The sequence below is a fragment of the Chrysemys picta genome, chromosome 25, assembly GCF_011386835.1.
Source record: "Chrysemys picta bellii isolate R12L10 chromosome 25, ASM1138683v2, whole genome shotgun sequence".
NCBI classification, from domain to species: domain Eukaryota; kingdom Metazoa; phylum Chordata; order Testudines; family Emydidae; genus Chrysemys; species Chrysemys picta.
Genome location: NC_088815.1, coordinates 12,217,372 through 12,239,223, shown reverse-complemented (window position 1 = coordinate 12,239,223; position 21,852 = coordinate 12,217,372). Strand labels below are relative to the sequence as shown.

Here is a 21,852-nt window from a genome sequence, read left to right as displayed (position 1 = left end):
GAAGCAATTTGGCTGCCAAAAGCAACAGTCACCTTTTCTTTTCTCCTCCCACTGGACTCTCAGAGGCAAACAGAAAACCCTACAGGTGCTTGCATTAAACCCACAGGTAGCCTGAGACATCGGGTGGCTATGCAAGGGCATAGCATCTTTGAGATGCAGACAAGGAAGCAACATAACTCTGGGAACAGGGGCTCTAGGAGTGCAGAGCATTAGTTTCCCCATTTTAATCACTCCTGGCAGATGTCTTTTGGCCTAGGCCTAGGCCAAAAAACAAGTTGCTGATCGCCACAGATGCCATGACAATTGTTCTGGGGCTACTGACGGCCACAGGAGAGACTGCTTGTTTTAAATGGGATCCTTATGAAGAAGTTGCACTTCTGTAGCACTTTCCATCCTGGGATCTCAAAGCACTTTGCGAGCCTATGAAATCAGCAATACTACATCTCTCATTCAGGGCTTTTTTCCAGGGAGCGAAACTGAAGTAAAGAAGATATGTGATTGATCCGCACAGCAAGTCAGTGGCAGAAGTGGGAAGAGAAACCAGATCTCTCAAGTTTCACTCTCTTGTTCTAACCACTGAGGAAGCAACCGGGCTGGTTGCATCAAAGAAGGGAATAAGTGGGAAGACAGCAACTTTCCCACCTTCAAACGAGCAATGCTAAAGCTAGCTCTCACTTCATGGGAGTCTCCCAGAGTGAACTCCAGCTATTGTTCCTTTTTAGAAAGGACAACCTACTCCCAGTTCAACTAGCTGCCAGACTGTGCCTTCTTTTCCCTGCTTCCCCCTTACCTGGAGCTGATCCTTCTCTGGCTGACTAACTAGATTAGAACCCAGACATAATTCAGGCTGGAAGGTTTTACTGAGTAGATCTATTACAGGCAACCATGAAAAGGCTGAAGCTCTCATTTTTTCCACTCAGTAGGGCTCTCCTCCCACACACAGTTGCATTTATTGATAATAGAAGCCATCAGGAGAGGGTGCCAGCCAGGAGTTTGCTTATTAAATTGGGTTTATTTTCTGCTTGAATGAGGCCCTCCATTCATCTCCAGTGCTGCCTTCCCATCAACAGCAGATCTGCTCAATGGCCTGTTAAATGCCAAAGTCTTTTTTTAATCCATTCATCATAGCTTTCCCGGTACCAAAAATCAATGAAGCCTGTGACCAGCCAAGCAACCTGTTAAACGGTGCATTGCCAAGCTTAAGCATGGCTAAAGCGCACATTTCACTTCTACCAACTTAGTGACCTCAAAGGTGGGTGACACTGGCAAAACCATGGTGGAGCACAGGTTCAAAATAGGTCTCTGCTGCTCTTCTGGAAAGTCACTTTTCAATAGCGAAAGCTTTCGCTTCAAGAGACAAAGATGGTCTTTTATAATGGGAGGGGGGGGAGAGAGGGAGGAAGGAGGGAAGAGACACCAAGAGTTGCTCAAATTCTACACTAAAAAGGATGATTCGGATGGATAATGTTTGTAGGCATCACATCTAACTGAAATCATTCCCCTCCCTTCAATCCAGTTCCCCAAAACCTCCAAATCCATGATGAGGCTTTGTTCACATGAGCTTCGCCACCGCCACGTTCAGACAGTTTGTGCTAGAACAACAATTTCCTTGACCTGAGAGATTCCCCCATCTGACTGCAGTCAGAGAGCCATGCTAGAACCCTGCTGACAACAGCCATGGATAAAATCTGACTATGACCTGGTCTACACTTAAAAATTAGATCAGCCTAGCTAGGTCGCTCAGGACTGTGAAAAACTTTGCTCTCTGACCACGTGAGTTAGGTCAACCGAACCCCCCGACGTAGACACAGCTAAGCCAATAAAAGAATTCTTCCATTGACCTAGCTACTGTCTCTTGGAGATGGGGATTAACTACATCGACAGAAAAAACCCTCCCACCAGTGTAGGAAACATCTGCACTGTATCGTGCAGCTACGCTACTACAGCATTTGTAAAGCAGATCTAGCATACCTGTCATGATGCTAATTCCCTTGTGGACAGGGCCTTAGTAGGTCTTGCTACAACGTGGACCTTTGGAGGCTGTCTACACTGGGGAAATTTTCTAACTGGTTTTAAAATTAGTTCAGCTACTTATCTGGTTAGTTCACAGTAAAATCCTAAGTAGAGATAAGGCACATGTACTGTTTACTGCAAGGTATCTAGGAGAGGTTAGCACTATACCCCAGCCATGGCTGACCTTGCTTAGCTTATGCCCCAGTAAAACGAAAGTGCTTTCTCTCCACTGTTTTCACAGTGGGATAGCTAACCCATGTTAATTACCCCGTGATAAACACATGCCTTTGTCAGTGGAGACATAACTTCTCCAGTGTAAAGACCCTTTCTGCAACATAAAACTTGGCCCAATGGCTGCCCTTGCTTAGTCTCTCAATGTAGCGGTCTACACATGGAGAGTAAGCAGGCATGGGAATAAACTCAGAAGCCTCACAGGCATTTAGAAATGGGAGAAAAGCAAATCCAGTGGACTGAACAAAAATAAGGCAGCTGGAACTTGGAAATTAAACAGTCAATTCCAGTGTTACCCAAGAGCATAGTGCTGGTGGAGAGAGGTCTTCAAAGATTATTAGGGTACAGAGAAGAAGGAAAGCAAAGGGGGAAAAAAAAAAATCACTCTCTCCGCCTTTGCTTATTGACACAAGCATTTCTGAATGACAGCTATGAGCTGTCAACACCTTTTACAAACACACGAGGTCCCCCTTGGGCTCTTTTTCCCTTCTCATTCGGAATTTCAGCTTCTTATTCAATTAAATGGCAGCTTTCTATGGACGGTAATTGAATTATCCAATAGTAACTGACCAAAGAGATAAAAATTAGGGCAAAAGTTGTGATGCAGTTTTTAATACTAATGACTTGGTTGCAAAGGCTTCGATCTAATTAAGTGCAGGATTAAATTAGCTGGCCACTGATGTACTGTAAAGGGAGCACTCCGTATGCAGAAGCCATTGTTGAAAATAAAAGCAACCATTTAACATGGAAGACAACAATGGTTCGACTCAATAAGGTCAAATTGGTTTAAGCCAAAAGGCACTTTGTTGGAGTGTAGCAGCCTCATTAGGAACTGTCTGGCTGCTCACTTGGTTTTGGTCTCCTTTTCAAAGTAAAAGAACAGTGTATTTAATTAATTAGTTAACGTTTGTGCAGTGCTTTGAGAATGCAGCAGGCAATAGAAGTGTCAAATATTATTTTGATGTCTTGGTGTTTCTCTTCAGAAATCACAACCCAAGGCTCGGTTTCAAAACCAGAATGGTTTGGTCTTGAAAAGTCAGGTTGCAAATTCCGTGGGAGTGGTACGCTTCCCATCTCTCGTGTCTATCATCAGGTTTAGTCTGTTTAAAGCCATGTCTACACTGCGCACCTTACAGCGGCACAGCTGTGCAGCTCCAGCCGTGCCACTGTAAGGTACGCAGTGTAGCTGCTCTTTGTCGGGGAGAGCTGTCCTGCCGACAAAATAAAACCATCTCCAACAAGGCGCGGTAGCTTTGTTGGCGGGAGAGCGCCTCCCGCTGACAAAGCAATGTTCACACTGGTGCTTTTTGCCGGTAAAACTTTTGTTGGTCAGTGGGTTTTTTTTTTTTCCCACACTCCTGACCGACAAAAGTGCAGTGCACAGACATAGCCGTGTCAAAGGACGTTGAAGGGATCTGCAAAAAATCCAAGGTGGTTTTAATCAGTCTGGGAGCTAGTTCTGACCTGTTAAGAACGAGCAGCAGCAAACTGCCTCTAGAGAAGGACTCCAGAATTCAGTAGTACACACTCCTGCACAAGGAAGGTAGAAGTGCTGGCAGGCATCTGTACTCTAGAGAACTGGATGGTTTTAAAAAAGGAAAGAACACCACACCTGAGGCCATGAGGGAACAGCATTACAAAAAGGAATTACTCCATTTTGCTGCACACACAGTGAGGGATCTGTTTTCAAAGAGGAAGGCACTATTAGCTAGTAGTAAGGGCAGGAGGTTGGGAACTAGGTTCTATTTCCAGCTCTGATTTACTTTGTGACCATCAACAAGTTCCAGTCTTTGTACCCCATCTGTAGACAATACTTCTACTTGACAGGAAACGTGGAGAACTTGAGGAAATGTGGTTGGATGGAAAGTGCTACCGAGCTGCAGAATGTTTGTTAACACTAGAGAATAATTTCAAGCCCAGGAAATACTCAAATGGGTGTTAACCAACTAAAGCAGAATCCTTTAGAGACACAGAACATCAAAGCTATGAGGATTTAGAACTGTCACACTCTAAGTAACAAGCATTAAAACCTTCATATCAACACCTGAGTGAAAATCAAAAGGATATATTTTCTGCTTCTCTTCATTATATAACACGTCTACCAGCTGGATGACATTTTTGTGTCGTAATCGTCGCAGGAGCTGAATTTCCCTGGGGAAGAAAGAAAAATAAATAAGTGTATTTCCCTACTATTGAGTGAAAATGATATTTTTCTAAAGTAGTTTTAGACCACGCTAATCCCAGCTGCTTCACTCCAGATTAGCGATAAATTCTGTTTGACAGAGAGCTTTGAGCTTGTTTTTTGGGTTTGTTAACCCAGGGTTAGAACCTTAAAATGTGTGTGTTCGTTGACTAGAATCAAAGGCAGGCGTCCTTTTCAGTTACGGCTGCCTGGCCACTCAATACTCCTGGTACGGGGATTCTAGTTCATCAGTGCACAAAGGCAGAACTATTCCCAAGGAACAACTGCAGCTGCCCTGGTGCACCAAAATCCAGAAACTCCACAGGACTGCAAGCTCCAAGGCCTAGTGTAGTGGCTGGACCTGGCGTGGCATTAAAACACCAATAATAGAATCCTGTTTAGCTGTAAATGCTATAGAAAAAACAGTCAGCTGCAGATATATGCTGCTTTCGTCTACATTGAGATAGCACAGTCGCTCGTTAGAAGCTGGGAACCCAGGTTCTAGCCCCACCTTTGGCTGTTTTTCAAAATATAGATACTCCCCACCACCACCAGAAATGTTGCATCCCATCGCCCATCCCATGCAAAAAGAGCCACATTACATACACCTGACCACCCATAGTCCCACACTTCCTCCACAAACATTGGAGAGGAATTAAAACAAAGCCTGGGGAACCGACACAAGTAATACGTTGAAGAGCTGACCCTGCCCAGGACCTACATATTCCAAAACTTTCAGTTACAAGTCAAACGATTGATTCAATTCTGATAGACAGCTAGCTTTCTTTGCAGATGTAAAAGAAAACTCTAGTCACGCAACTTCACCTGCTACTAGATCTTACAATAGATAAATCAGGTGCTTCTAGGGAGGGAATTCTGAGCTGAGGAGGGGCACTATCAAGATAAATCCTAGGTTTAAAATAAGCTCATGGTACTAAACACCAGAGTTCATTAAAACAGATGATTTTTTTTTTAAATCTCATTTACTTTCACCATCTATTGTTGTGTATTAACTTTCAATTTCCACACACAAAGTCCAGAATTTGGTCTAGGTAACTCCTGCACGCTGTAAAGCGACAGCAAAGTGCAAAAAAGTTAATTCGCTTAGGCAGGATCATGCGCCAGGATGGAGATCGGCATGACTGAGGGCAAGACACTCCACCTGTTTGGGCCTCAGTTATTCCTGCCCCCCTTCCGAAAAACAAAGATAATACTTTATAGAGTGCTTTAATATTTACAGACGGCGTTTTACACACAGAGAACTCTAAGTACGTGCATTGTTTCTAGGCAGTTTCTCTTGCATCACATGCATTAGACCAATGCTGTTGTGTTTGGCTCCCAACACAGCAAGAGGATGTTTAATTGAGAGTAAGGAAATGGTGGAATTGTTCACAAGATCCAGTTATGCCAGCACACAGCGTTGGGACGAACTGCAGCATCTGTCAACCTAAAAGGCTTGTTTTTCATTGCAATTTTCTTTCCAGGGTACATCTGGTAGCCAGGGTATCCATCAAGTTTGGCTAGGCTTATTTCACTCAATGTTTTATAGAGGAACACTGGGGGGGAGGTCCCCTCCCCATTTGTCAAGTAAGGAACAGCTGAGCAACTGCAAACTCAATAACAGGAAGAGCAATCTAATGCTATGTCACCCCACATAGGAAGCTGACTAGAGGGTTCCACTGGCATGTCATCCAGATAGAACACTGCTCGCTAGCAAAGGAAGACCGCGCACAGGGACATCCATGCCCTGCAGACTGCTTGCCTTTACAGGATATGTCTTTCTCCAGCAAGTGACTACAGATGGACTCTGCATCCTTTCCAGTCAATAGTTCAGGGCAGAAGTCACAAAACGACCCTGAATTTTATAATATGCAGGAAGCAGATTCATGAGTTTTTCCCAGATCAAGCACTCTTGCTAGAGACGCTAGAAGGCTAGAATTCACAGCTGGCCTCTGCATCTGAGCCTCTAGAGATGGACCATGAATTGTACAGAACCTCTACCAAACTGTTTGGATGCCCAGTTCTAAGAAACCCTTTTTCTCTGCCCTTCATGATTCTGAATGTATGACCACCATCATCTGTGGTTACATGAGCTAGGATAAAATTGCTAGGGCTATCAATGCCTTTATCAGCAGCAAGAGAAGCAAGAAATAGAGCTGTGCTGTGTCACAGCATAGGGCAACATTGCATAATTAGGTGCCTTACTCCTTTGGATGCAGTCTACATCAGGCACTGTAACAAACAGGATAAGAGACTAGATGGACCATCATTCTGTTTCAGGGGGACAATTCTTATGTTCCTCATTTAAGGGAGCATCAACTTGAAATCCAGTGTTTTCCAAAAGGAGTTAAAAAATCAATGCTAAGTACTACACCTTACCTTAATTCCTATGGTCAATTGCTGTTTTAGAGTCACTTTTAGGACTACTCTTTCCTTGTTCATCATTCACACAAGGCTTCCCCAAACCACAGGAAACTAATCAACTGACTGCATGATTTTAGGCAGATGCCAAAAATCAACTAAAGAAATTCAGTCTCATAAAATGTAAGACCAGAAAGGACCAATTAGATCATCTAGTCTGACCTCCTATCTAACACAAGATCAAACTGGAGTAAGATATTTCCCCCTCTAATCTGAGAGAGAGATAGATAACAGCTAAGATCACTGCAATAGTAAATAAAACAAAATTTCGAAATGCAAGGCTGACTACCGAGTGTCCCATAAGGTGTCCTGACAAAACAAGAATACTCCATTAGACAGTTAAACAGTAAAGAGTGCAACATGAGGTTAATCGGTTTGCAATTAAACATTCTATACTTCAGAGCAAGGTGTCAGCACCTCCACAACACCCTTCTCAGTCACTGCCAATGGGTATCCACATGCACTGAATACGTGGGGATGGGGAAGGGACAAGGACTTGTTACTTCAACTCAAGCTTTTCTTGGTTACTATTCCATATGAGAATTAACCAAGGAAGGTTAATTATGCAAAGAGAAAGCTTACACGTGCTACCGCTCTTCCTGGAGTGGTTATTCAAGGAGATACACAAGTCATCAAGGCTGCGCCTATGAAGGAAATCTACCATAATTCATTCCCCATCTCCCCCCTTGCTTTAACACAGGAGAGTTAGCTATCAAAGGTGCCTTGAGACTGAGCAACATCGTCACTGTCCAAGTGCATTACATCTCACACCGCGCATTGGATCCATAGCCATAAAAGGGAAGACAGACATCTCAGACTGCCAGGGGAGTGGTGAATCCCAACAGCATTGCAACAGCCCAGCAAGAGTTCTTCAGTGTTCAGGTTGTTCCAGAGGTCTCCACTGGACTGGAACCACATCCATCACCTGTATGTACTAAAACTGCAGATTCAAGAATTAGGTACAGGTGAATCGTGCTGAATAAAAATCTAAATTCCTCTTATGCAACAGAAAACTATCTGGGCAGCTCCATAGTGCCCTTGGCTGAAGTTCCGATTTGTTCCGAATTAATGTCAAACATTCAGATGGGCTTAAAGTGTTTGCAAAAAATATTGCCTTTTAATAGGACACTGGTATCTCAAGCCCTAATTTTAGTTTCTGAAGACAAAGATTTTTTACAAAACCATAAAATGGCTAAGTTCTTTTTTTTAAAAGTAGGTTTGTTTCCATTCAGACATATTCCTCCCCCCGGTAGCATTTGCAGCCCACACAAGGAAACTATTGTGTTAACACAGGAGGGCCTGAAAAGTGAAACCAACTAGAAACAGAGTGAATCTGACTGGCCTATTTTCAGTAGCCACAGCAAGCGAAGCACAACAGAAGATATGTACGATTTTGTGTGTGTCAATATGTGGGAATTTTTTTTAGAAGTCTAAAAAACACAGATCAAGAAGAGTGCATTCAAATTCAGTTTTCACAAGCTACAGGGTTAGACAGGAAGTCGAACTTTTAGCCTCAGGCAGAATCTGACACTCCCTTCCAATTCAAATATTTCCCCCCCCCGTTAGAACATAATCCATGTGGCTGGGCTTTTGTACGCCAAGCACACAGTTAAAATAAATAAATAAAGTCGTCAACATAACCGGGAAGGCAAATACAACTTCAAGTCCTTGGGTTTCTTTTCTTTTATGCTGTAGAGTTATAGTATGTGCAGAGTTCTTATTACAAGCAATATGCTAAGATAGCAAATGCTCGACAGCCACAGGCTTTGGGTGCTCCAGAACTGCAGAGGACGGCTAGACATTTCTTAGAAGTGGGAGGTAATCCACCCCCTCTCCACAGCAGTAGCACCAGCAAAATAACCTTGGGGGCCTCCCCCTGCCCTCTTATCAAGTGGATACTACTTAGAGATGGAATCCTGAGACGGCCTCAATGACCCCCCTCCACCCATTTCTAGCCCTGTTCTGTCTTTTGCTCCCTAAAACCAGCAGGGGGGAGGGGGCTTTGTGCAGGCAGCTTGCCCGCGCAAAAGGTTTAACCTCCAATCACTCAGTAGCAACACCTGCTGGCAGATTAGCTGAGGTTTTAACAGAGCTTTGAAAAGGTACAACAGCCGAAGGCCCAGAAAAAAAGGTGTTACAAGCGAAACAGACATATGGAAAGTAGGGGAAAAAAGTGAACAGTGAAGCCTATCTAAAGGGCCTCAAGGTTAGCCTGGACTCTGTCTGGAAAGAACATTTATTCTATTCCACATTCCCCAGGTTCGTGGATCATCTTCTCTGGCAGGGGGAGCCAGCCACCCATGTCTCCACTGTGCATGGGCTATTACAGTTCACAATGTGGATTTGTACACTGAACCTGTTTTCAGCACAAATGTGCCATTCAAGAAATGCCATTTAAACTAGACCCAATACTTTGAGAAGAAGAGCAGCCCACTTCTTTCTGGTGTTTTCACTGGACTACAAAGGGGACACCCAAAGTTGGACTAAGGGCTCCACAGGCAACTTGCTAGGAAGCAGAGAGCCAGATCCAAGCCGCAGTGTGACAGTTTGCAGCCTCTGTCACCCTGGAAAGAGGTGCTGCCTGAGAGGAGTAGAGAATGGAACGCCACTCTGGCCAAGCGCAGCATTGCATGCTGGGATATGGCATTGCAGACCACACCTCCATAGCCATATCAAAGGTTTCCATGGCCTCTTATTTTAAATGGGCAAGTTTTAGTTTGGCCACTTATGGTTGAGGTGAACTACCAGCTGAACAGAAGTACCACAAGTTCCACCCAATCTAACTGTATAGCTAATGTCAATGAGCCTCTTCTGGAGTGATCCAATGAAGCCAATGAGTTAAATGTAACAATTCAAGCTCCAAATAATCTACAGCATGGGCAGTTGATTTGGGTTTTTCCACCCAAACTGGATGACAGAATTATGCAAAATGATATATGTCTTCTCTAGAAGAAAATAAGTTTTTCCATTTTTGGATATTCCGCTGCAATATGCTAGTGAACATTTCTGATGAACCTGCACAAAGGCCCACAATATGCCACAAATTCTAAAAAGAAAAGCAAGTCTGCAATAAATTGGAACTGACACAAAGATGACATTATCCTCCCATGCATTAGACAAGTTGCTTGAATAGCTCCAACTAAGTCACAGAGACAATATGGCCCTCAAGCTGCAGACAGAGGTTGACAATCCAGGGGATTTTCTTTAAGTAGTCTGCATTAACCTTTCCAAGTCTATACATGGTAATGGTAAAATGAGATCGCCCTTAGTCCTATTAAAAGTTTGGAAATCAGCAAGTTAAGGGTTCTCTGGACATTTAATTTCATTTGCTGTAGGGGACATTGGGTAGAGTCAATAGACATTTAAAAAGTCTTCACCATGCAATGATTTAGAAATTATAACTCAACCACCTCCTTCCCTCATTTAAGAGTCAAGCTCTTTCACCCCACTCCAATACTAGTATTCCCAATCTGTCTATTAACATGGCCTACAGCTAAATCACCCTGTGCTTTGACCCTGCCAAATGTCCCAAGTGAAGCAAGACTAGATCAATATTTGGATGAGGATAAACAAGAACAAAGAACAAACAGGGATTTGCAGGAGGTGCTTAATAGCACTGAAGTACCCTGGCCTGGTGGTCTGGGAGCGTGCATCAGGTGGGAAGGGACTCCATGCTGCTTAGAGATACGCCAACCAAAAATCTGCAGGCCCTCATGTCCAAAGTTAGGCACCCAAATCAAAATCTGGGAACCTAAACAAGTGGCCTTATTTTCAACGGTAACTAGCACTCAACACCCAGGGATGGATTAGGGTTTTGTGGGGCCCCTGGGCCAGAGCAAGTGGGGTTCCCCGCCCTCTCCACTCCCCAGCATTCCTGCTCGGTAATTGGGATCAGGGCACAGGGGCTTGCTGGAGTGCCAGGCAGGCAGAGCGGGACAAGCCCCCGTGCCCCAGCCTCACTCCCCAGCTGGAGCACCAAGCAGACGGAGCAGGTCGGGGTGTGGGGTCGCCCATTTTCCCAGGGCCTCCAGGCATGGGCCTTGTTGGCTTAGTGGCTAATCCACCACTGTCAACTCCACCTCCTTTTGGATAAGGCACAACACAGATCCTGATCACCCGTCACTGTAATCTGCAACCGTACAGAGGTCTGTCTCTGTGGAGTCATTTGCAGACTCTGGGCCTAATATCTCACCAATGCACTTTTAAAATAAAGTAATAATACCACCACCACCAGCAGCACCCACTAGCTCTTATAAAGCGGTTTTCCTCACCACAGAATAAAGAAATTAGTCCCAGTGTACATCCCAACATTTCTAGTTACATCCCGCCTAAAATTCCCCAAGAGACTTTTGGACACAGTATTCTTTATATCCCGTTGTAAATTGCTGTGCTCTGTCAAACAGCTAATGGGTTCCACCACCCCAGCGGTGACTGCATTTCATTAGCAGAGGATGCAATTCTATGTTTCTGTATCAGTCTGTATAGTGCTTTGGGATCTTTTCAGAAAAGCAAGAGAGTTAAGATTATGAACAGAAGTTTTCCTTTTCATGACCAACCTAGCTGTAACACAGCTCTTTCATGGAGAGCACAACCCAGAATTCAACACATGGCTAAAGGACAGTTACTATAACAGCAGGTTTAATTAATGGGCAGCCGGTTTAAAACAAATAAAAGGAAGTTCTTCACACAGCGCACAGTCAACTTGTGGAACTCCTTACCTGAGGAGGTTGTGAAGACTAGGACTATAACAGGGTTTAAAAGAGAACTGGATAAATTCATGGAGGTTAAATCCATTAATGGCTATTAGCCAAGATGGGTAAGGAATGGTGTCCCAGCCTCTGTTTGTCAGGGGGTGGTGATGGACGGCAGGAGAGAGATCACTTGATCATTACCTGTTCGGTTCACTCCCTCTGGGGCACCTGGCATTGGCCACTGTCGGCAGACAGGATACTGGGCTGGTTGGACCTTTGGTCTGACCCAGTACGGCTATTTAGTGGGTGGGATAGCTCAGTGGTTTGAGCATTGGCCTGCTAAACCCAGGGTTGTGAGTTCAATCCTTGAGGGGGGCACTTAGGGAATCTGGGGCAAAAATTGGTACTTGGTCCTGCTAGTGAAGACAGGGGGCTGGACTCAATGACCTTTCAGGGTCCCTTCCAGTTCTAGGAGATAAAAAATAGGTATATCTCCATATATTTATTTATTCATTCATTCTTATGTTCTTCTTATGACATTTGCCACAACTTTGGAAGCTGGCAGCGCAGGCCACTAACACAAGTTCAATCAAAATGTTGTGTCAGGGTGCATTTAAGCCAGGTTCAGATTAGTACAAGTCTTCCTGATTTATGTAGCTTCCCTCCCTTCTAGAGTTCACAGTAGGTTTCTGATCTTGCTCCTCATTTCCTGGGCTCAGCATCTGAAAAGACAGACAGGACAGTTCCAGGAACAGGGGGCGAAGTGCCTTCCGGATCTCCCTATTAAGTTCTCCACAGCAAGTCTTTTGAGTGACTTAGCAAGTTAATTGCAAACCTTTATTTTCTACAGCATCCATTAACTTGCCATGTTTATCATCTAGTTTTATTTCTTTATACTGTACAATGGCCAAAAGACTGCCTAACTTATATAAAGCTACAGCCACATAATAATAAAGATGATAAAGAATCAGGTTATCAGTCACTAAGCAGTCAATGTATTAATGCTTAAAGTCAAGACAAGACTAGTAGCTACGAATATTCCATAAAAAACATCTAGTAATCCAATGTATGCTACCTGCAACTGACAGGCTTTAGGGCTAGTCTATACTGGCATCGTTAAACCACCTCCACGAGGGGCGTGGCTCCCAGCACTGGTGCACTGTCTACACTGGTGCTTTACAACGCTGAAACTTGCTGCGCTCAGGGGGGTGTTTTTTCACATCCCTGAGCAAGAAAGTTGCAGCGCTGTAAAGTGCCAGTGTAGACAAGCCCTTAGAAAGAAAACCTAAAGTACTCCCTTCCCCTCCCTACTGCTATCCAGAGATAAAAATCTCAATGCTAATGTCCCAGAACAATCCTGAAACTCCCTCAAGGGTTCACAAGAACGGAGTTGCATGACGTGCATGGAGATCCTCACGTGGAAGGTGCTAAGAAAGGGAAGACAGTTTTTTACCTTGAAAGGGTTATAGCACACAGTGCCTAGCAGACCTCAGATTCTCTCTTTCAGGAAAATATGTAAACATTGCAAGATGCCCGACTGATGCAAGCATGCAGAGAGCAATGCATAACGTCAGAGCCAGCTGCATTTTTTACATTCCAGCCACCTAGGGATTGCTCACTGAGATCAAAAGCCAATAAGAAAAAAATTATTCTTCTTCCATCAGATAAGACAGGTAATAGCACTGAAGACTTGAACTCTGCTTCAGATGGCTGCACTGATCCAGACAAAGCACCAGAGAGGCATGGAGAGAGATATTGCCAAGGCAGTTTCAACAGCTGGGGGGGCAGACTTTCTTTGCTCAAATTTAAACCCCAACCGCACAATACCCGAAAGGAGTCTAGCAGTGGCTCACCCGCCCTCCTCCCAAAAGCACAACTGCACAGTGGAGGATCATATCTTGGGGCCCATGCTGCTGCCATGCAGACAAGCAGTGCAACAATGGAGGAGACTTGTCCTGGATGTCCTTCAGCACGATAAAGTAATCGCAGTGCAAACCTTGGGAGTCACATTCCGTTCGGGTTGACTACTAGTGATGTGTTAAGCAAGAACACAAGAAGGACAAGCGAGGGCACTGGTAGCCAGTAGTTACTTCATCCCCTATACCGACCCCCTCAGTTACGAGTCATTAACCTCGGGCTAACGTGCAACACAGGTTAAAGAGTGGTTTGTGTCTTTAAAAAAAAAAAAAAAAGACACCAAGGAACCTTGCAAACAGAATATTTTGAAATAAGTCACTTTTATTCCAAAATAGTGTTCACAGGGGGGAATTATACTGGAATAATTACAGTGCAATAGTTATTCAGCTACAGTGACATCAGTCAATTTCCCCATGCAGAAAAACCCTAAGATTTTATCCTCTCTCACCTTCCAAACTTCTGTGCATGGTTACAGTAAATGGGTCCTGGTTTTGGGACACAGACTATTGCTTGCTACAAAGCCAGCTACAGAGAAAAGGCATCTTCAGAGCAACATTATGTACTGTAGCTTTGTTGAAACTAGAAAAGTGAGTAATTTGTAAAAATCAAAATGTTGCAATGGTTTCCTAATCATTTTCCAGTGTCAAAATTTGCCTGTATAAGCCTTAGGTAGACTCCAATGAAGAACACAAAGGTGCATCAGTACTACTCGCTGAGAAGAAGTGGGAACAAGCTAGCCTTACACTTCAACTTTTGGGGTTGGATATGAGAAAGAGCCCTGGTTTTGTTATCTGGGCAGTGTCTAGGCCAGGCTTGAGTTGATCAGAGCTGTAGGCCACGTCCCAACTCCAGTTGCTCTGAGATTTAGCTTTGCTAAAACAGTATATCCAGTAACCTACTTTTTTTAATTGTGTGCACTGCCAAGAGCAAACCAAGGTCAAGTATCATAGGGCACGTCTTCAATGGGAGAAAAGGTCTGTTCTTAGGTTGATGTAAAAAACACAAGGTAAGACTTGTAAAAACTACAAACTGCCTTGGCTTCACTAGGTTTTTACCTCACGTTAGTTATCATGCATTAGCTAGCATGAGGAAAAATAACCCCCCATACCGTCATCCCTGTCCCCAGTGATGATGCACCCTTACTTGCGACAGTGATTTCACATTTTTGCTTCGATCTTACGGTTTATACTGCTGTCCAGCACTGTAGTGTGAGAGCATTTTCCACATAAAAAAAAAAAAAATCAGAAGCAACAGCCAAGGCCCTAGTGAACTTTCAGAGTCTCTCCTCAGTTCCCCCATTTTCCTCCTTCTCACGGAGAGGTGGTGTCTGGTTAATGCTTGCAAAGCACAGATCTCCTCTGACAGAAGTCATTCAAAGGCAGGAAAGAGTTTGAGATTGTTGTGGAAAAAGCCATACAAAATACCTTCTGTACCCTTTCTGTAGCCTCTACCAAACTGTCGTATGTTTCTCCCCATCACCAGCCACCTGGAACTGTTAAAAATGTCGTTATATTTCAAGTGTCATGATTCTGAGGATCAGCATTGGAAGGTACCCAAGCAACCAACCTCAAAAGCCATACGCTTCTGCCTGAATACTACACCTGCACTAAAATACGTAACTCACCAAGAACTTAGGCAGCCACTCTCACTCCTTATTTGCAATTAGCCAGCTAGTAATAGCAATGACCCATCTACAGTGCAAACGAACCACTTAGACCTATTAATGACTCAGATTCTATTAAGGTACACCAATAACTGCCCCTCACAGATCTTTCCAAAAACCCCTAAGAATCAGAAGTGCAATCAGCTCTGCTTAAGCAGTGCTTCTTCTCAAAATCATGTCATTAACCGAGACATTTCCCTGCAATTCCAGGGCAGTTCTGGGAATTCCATCTGGGCCCTCTGTCTTTTACCACCACTACTTTAAAAAAAAACACAACCCGAACAACTAACCCATGACCGCAAGATAACCAGGTGAAGCTCAGAAGAGTCTGTTTAGTTTACATGTAGATAGATTTGCAAAGCGATTTAGCAGCTCTAATTATAGTCATGACCAAAAGGCTGAAGTAGATTAAATTAGCACGGAAACTGCAGTCAGCATTAGTGTAGGTCTAACAAGTTTCTTCATAATGAAGGGAGACAGGTTGAGAGCTTAGAATAAACAAGTGGAGACGAGGGAGCGAAGCCACATTCAAAAGACTGCTTGCTGGGAAGGTTAGAGAAAACTATCAATATTGAAGAGGCTCTTAAATGCCTGACCCAAGCGATTCACTCTCTCATACTTTCAAGTACTGCTACAAGTATTAAATAAGTCTGCCTCGATCAGGTTAATAAATATGGTACATTCCTACAGTGCTTTGCAGCCTGAAGCACTCCATGAACTGCACAATAAGGGCATGTCTATACTGCATCTGGGAGAGTCTCTTCTCGCTTGGGTCCATAGACTTGTATTGGACGGGCTCAAGCTAGTGCTCTAAAAATAACTGTGGAGACATTGTGGTTCAGGAAGGGACGTGGGGAGGGAGAGAGAGAGAAGGGGTGGACTTGAGAACCTATGTTCCAGCCCAAGCAGCAACGTCTATGCAGCTATTTCCTTTAAAAGGTACTGAAATGCAGCTATCTCTGGAGTGGAGACCAATCAAACAGGCCACTTCCCAGAGGAATAGTTATTCTTAAATTTAGCTAGTGGTGTGATCCAAAGTAGTAAGAAGAGACAATTGCCAGACTCTGATCCCCTCCAAATCCACTTCTGTTTCCCAACTTCACATGGGAGAACTGTCGGTAAGGCATTTGATCCATCCTAGCAATGCTTGCACACTTCATAGAAACAGTTAATGGCAATGGGAAAGAACTTTAGGGAACTGCAAGACCTCTGTACCTGGAACTCCCACCGACAGGATGGGCCGAGCTCATTCTGTCCTGCCCCTCAGCCAGGGCAGCAGAGTTCCCTACTCTATGATCTCCTTGTGCTTTTACATTAGTTTTAAAGTTTCCAAGCTTCCCTTTCAGTTGCTCTGGCTCCATGTCTCCCTCACTTGCTACCATTAAAAAAATATTTTAACATGCAACTTAAATGCATCACATAAGTTTTAAGTTGAGGCCAGAGACCACCACCAATGTTATCTGAAGTATGTGCACGTGGGGAGGGATTCCCCTCCTCTATGGATACTAACTAGGCCAATCTGTCCCAGGCTTATGAAGAAGAGAGAGGGTGAATTTTTGCTTTTGGATTGAACCAGTGGCATATTTTTTTAAAAAAAAAGGCATGAGGATATAACCAGACCATCTAAGAAGAATTTACACACCCCTTTTTCTCCATCCCTGGACACCAATCAATGGGGCTGGGCTATGTTCAAATCGTAATACAGAGGTCCCTTCTGTACGCATCCTATTTATCACTACTGCCTGGGAACAGTGGTTTATGTCACAGAATTTCCTCTTTAGTGTCAGATTTCCTGAAACCCGTAGATTTGAGATAGGTCCCTCAAGCTGTGAATTTGCTTTGTTTTTGAAGAAGTTACACATGCAATATCCTTATACCTAGCAAGTTCATGTGGGGGTCACCTCTGCTTAGTGTCACCATGACAAGGCAGACTGCAAGAATATGGGTTCATGCCAAAATATAACCAGGGAAGGGAAAAGACACTGTCTCTTCTAAAGGGAAGGTTTATGCTATCCCCAGTCAGACTTATTAGACTTGCCCAAATGGATAAGAAGTATCTTGCTTCCAGCTGTAGCAAGTATTTGATACTTCAGACAAAGGGAAAAACCCTGTAATGCAGCTAGCTAATTGTCTAGTGTACATGGTGGGAGGGGAAGGGGCAGGAAGGTGGTGGGAAGGGCAAATTCCTTCCTGACCCCATGCTAATGAACAGCATGAGATGTTAAGGTCCACTCTACAGCTAATCACAAGCAGCTAATGTGTTTTTAAACCCTAATATCCCTGACCACACCAAGAGCAAAAATCATGCTTAACACTTTAAAAACATGACATTTTCCCAGCATAAACAAGGTCCCAGGCAGACACCGATCTACGTGTAACGTTTACCAATGCAACCAGGGCCATTCCACCTTCTTAGGAAGAAGTTTGCAGAAAGTCTTGAATTCAAATCCTGCTACCTTCTAGGGTATAATTTAACTTAACCTCCAAGTAATGAAATTCCACAGATGAGGACCTTCCACTGAGGATGCCCTGCCCTTAATGAGTTCTGTTGGGCATCCCTGAACACAGGGACAGGTGCTGTTTTCCAGATAACTAGGTCCTACCCAATATAGGGTTTTAAAGGTAAGGGGCAGGACCCTGAAATGAACCTGTTGGATGGGGAAGCACACAGAGAGTGTGGCATATCAGTGTGATGTACTCCACCACTTAGCCTTATCTGCTGACTCGGTCAATTTCTAGGTGATCTTCAGGGGCACCCCAACACAGAGCACATTGCAATACTACATCATTCATAATAAGTGATAATGAGCCCACATATAGACTGACTGACTGCTGCTAGCAGACAACTATCTTCTTTCGCTTGCCCCTAGAGAGGTGGGAGGCCACTACTGCTCAGTTTAACACTAGCTTATCAAACTGGAGCTACAGGCAAGAATTGCCTTCAGATATAACAGAAAGCAGGAGAGAGGCAAATTACGCCTTTCCGCTATCTGGTCCACAAGGTTTTTCCGTTAGTTTATAAATAGGTTTAAGCTTGTTAGGATTTTGTTGTAAGGGGTTGCCAGTATTGATGGAGAATGATGAATCATACGTTTGTTTTTTTCACGAGTGCACAGCTACAGATGGTATTTATCCACATGGCTTTTGTGAGCCAATGAGGTCCCAGAAGATTTTGCTTTGAAGTACAAGTTAACTTTTCTTTTTCCTCTTGGCAAAACGAACTAAAGTTTATTGGCAACTAACCCAAAAGTTAACTAAAATCAGTTTGTAAAAAACATCTTGCTGTGGTTTTAAAAATCTATCTACAAGGACACAAGAAGATTATATATTTTAACATTTCACTCAGTTGAGACAATAATAGACTGGTCAGTGTTAATATGATTAAAAACAAAAGTCAATTTTCAATTTTCATGCACTAGTCTAGTGCTATAGCTTTCAGCCAGCAAACATGGGAGTGGAACATTTACAAATGTGCAAAGCTTCATTTTTTCCCTCCCAAATATATGTACTATCAATATTGAGTTTTCCGAGTACAGGAAAAGATTCTGACGTAAGCTGATAATTGTTACGATTCAAGGTTCTTTTGACCTCCTCTTTGAAGTTTTATTTCAGTATTATCCTTGGAATGAACATACACCTGCTAAAACACGGTAATCAAATATATGAAACATCCTTGCAGCCACAGTTTAGACTAGCTCCCTGAGCCAAAGTCCACTGAAGTCAATGGAGTTTGGGTCAGCCCCCATAAGCATTACTGAGCATTGCCATGTCCTAGAGGAATAAAGAGTGAATTGCTCCATAAAGTTGCAAAACCATCCTCAGAATCAGGAAAAAAGACAGACCGCACTAAACCAGAAGTGTCTAGATGTAAACATATAGGAATAATTTCTTAAATTAAAGATGAAAACAAGTAAAGAACCAAAACTAAATTTCTAATCTAGTCTCCATTTTCCTTTACAGATCTACCTTTACATTTTTTCTGGCTACTATTAAGTTTTTCTTGTCAGCTGAGTAAGAAATGGACTTTTAGCAAACATGAACAATCTTATGCAGAAGATGAGTGGAGGATCATACATGTTAGAGATGCAAGAGACTTCTGATCTCTAAATCCATATTCCTGAAAATGCAGGTAAAATCCTGATAAGGTATGTATTCAGATACTTCACTTGATCTTAGTCAAGCAATACTGAAGGGTCACAGTAGAGCTTGGTAGACTGAGGGTCTATCTACATTCTAAAATTTTATCGTGTTTGAACACGATTGTGAACAATCCAGCTAGTGGTCAGCTTAGACCAGAACAAATCATGTTCAGCATCACATTCTCTCTCGATCAGAAAGAAATGTTTTTGAATGCAATTCAACTTTTGTAACCTAGACCGGTCCAAAGAACACATTTCCACTAGATTTAGAATGGCTTTGCATGTGACTGTAGTGATAGAAAAACATGTCCGCCTCAGAAACTCGAATTCTCCATTTATCCGAGGAAGAAATACAGCTTGACGGGGGCAGTGCAAACTTTCTCACACTGCCAGCTGCATGCCTCAACCTGATCTCAAGGTGAGCCTGTGAATGAGAGGAGAGTTCAGACTCATTAATCCTTGGCTTCTCCCAAAAATCGCTAACAGGAGGACTGGAGGGGACAATTAATGACAATTGTGGAGACAGTTCATGACACATGGGACGTTTGCTTTCTAGACAGCCATTTGGCAAGTGTTTACATCATAAATACAAAAAGGAACACATTTTTCCTCCTGTTACAGGAGCTTCCAGATAAGATTCAATGTGACTAACCAGGCTGCACACCATCAGCAGAGCAGGATCAGTCACTTCACAAAAGCTGTTTTTTTTTTAAAAACCAGTTACCATCATACACAATCAGTTACACCATGAAGGATTTCCCCTCCAACCAAAGCAAAGTGCACCTGCAGCAAACTGCTTTTACCTATCCCCAGTGAAAGCCTCACCACTGAGAAAAGCTAAGCCTTGCAGAGATTGGCATTAGCCCCCCTTTTTGGCTGCTGCAGATGTGGTTAATGCAGGAAACCTTGAGACTTCTTTTCCAACCCCCCAATTCATCACTGCAGCTCACCACCTTTTGCTTTATTGTTTTTCTGCCCATTTTTTATGCTTCTAACATTTGGATAGGACCGATCTAAAGGCATGATAGTTCAATATACAAGGAGCCCAAGCTTGGGGACAACTGCAGGAATATTACTGCCTGTCACAGCGGGGGCTCAGAGCCCTGCAGAAACAGAAGCCCTCATCCTTCAGGAAGTGCACATCAGCGCCTGCTCGATGACCAGTTTGAAGCTGCAGAGACCTCAGAAGCAGCTATCGGCCTTCTAGGCCCCGGGCCACACTGCAGTACAACTGCGGATTCATTTTGGGAGGAGGCAAGAATAGAAGAGGCAGCTCAGGAACAAGGCCACTGACCTAAAAAACTTTGCTCTGGTTGAATAGGTTTGACTGATTAGCCCCCTTTTGGAGAGGGAAGCCCTTATCACACAGGTTCTCATGAGAGAGGGGGGATAGGCCAGGCTCTATTAATATGAACAGATTTAGCACAGGGGGATACTGTTTTGTATTGCACGATCAATATCCTCTTCCCAAGCTTTAGTCCCTCGCATGCTCCCTCTCCCCCAGCAGCCCAGGCCACGTTGTTAGTATAGCGCCATTGCCACCATCCCCACCCTCAACTGGGATATCAAGAAATACCCAAGGCTGTTTCTGTGCCTCTGTACTGAGCTGTATTTGGAGGCCTCTGAGGGGATAACACTGAAATACAGGTACGAAGTGTTCTGACAGCCACTGCTAAACACAGCGATCTGATCCCGACAGCTCTCATCTTCCCAGAAGTTTAAAGCACCAGAAACGCACCAGCACATAAGCCTGCACAAACAGATCAGCTCTTCAGAGCTCGACAGATTTCTCCCAGCTCTAACTTGAGTGCGCATCTCTGGGAGGAATCCTAGAGAAGGGTTAAGACAGTGGGATTTTTTTTCCCTTACTAACTGCAGGCACTGACACACCCCACACCCTCTGTCAGTGTTAAGTGTCGGATGTTACAGACACATGCTCATGGAGCAACCACCCCCATGAGTTCTTCTATAGACACACTAGCCAAAGGTTCCCACTACTTCACAGCTGAATCCAGGCATCTGGCTTCACACAGGTTGACAGAGTAACACATGCAGGCCAGGCACCAAAGCCTTTTCTGACTTACCTAAAGAACGAAACTTGCAATTTGACGGTGCATTACAAGCCAGCTTTAGACAGCCACTAAGCGCAAAATGCATGACCTACTGCAGGACGCTAACAGGTGCCCAGCCCCATTATAGGCTGCTGCCCACAAGACAGGGTTGACAGGCTCTTGATTTGTCAATCAAAGCAGCAAGTGGTCACATTGCTTGCTGACCTACCCATTTCAAACCCCGAGGGGTTTGTAACGAGCAAGGTATTCAAACCAGAACGGGATTGCCGAGAATGGTAAGTACCGTACAGGACGCCTGGGATATGCACAGAAAGTCCCAAGCACTTAATTAAGTGAGAGACTATTAACATTTAGTTTTATTAAACTTGTGCTGCTGGAGACAAGTAAGCATCTGGTTTTCTTTCACCTATTTTAGCATCCCTCCTAAGCTCACCTTTTGTATTAGCTGGGGTAGCAGCTAACCACAACACTGTCTGGCAGAAGAGGCCACACCAAACCTTTCCCCACACAAAATGGGATGCCC

At 43.8% G+C, this 21,852-nt stretch overlaps 1 protein-coding gene across 4 annotated transcripts in view; it reads right to left on the bottom strand.

Annotated features, from left to right (window-relative positions):
- STK11 (serine/threonine kinase 11) overlaps positions 1–21,852 on the bottom strand; it is a 74,274-nt gene that overhangs the window by 45,898 nt on the left and 6,524 nt on the right. For all 4 annotated transcript variants that reach the window (XR_010594925.1, XR_010594926.1, XM_042861902.2 and 1 more), the window contains exon 2: positions 4,312–4,395. Coding sequence is in view for 2 of the 4 variants with exons in the window: in XM_042861902.2 (XP_042717836.1) it covers positions 4,312–4,395 (84 nt within the window). In the remaining 2 variants the exon portion in view is untranslated. The remainder of the gene's footprint in view (positions 1–4,311; positions 4,396–21,852) is intronic.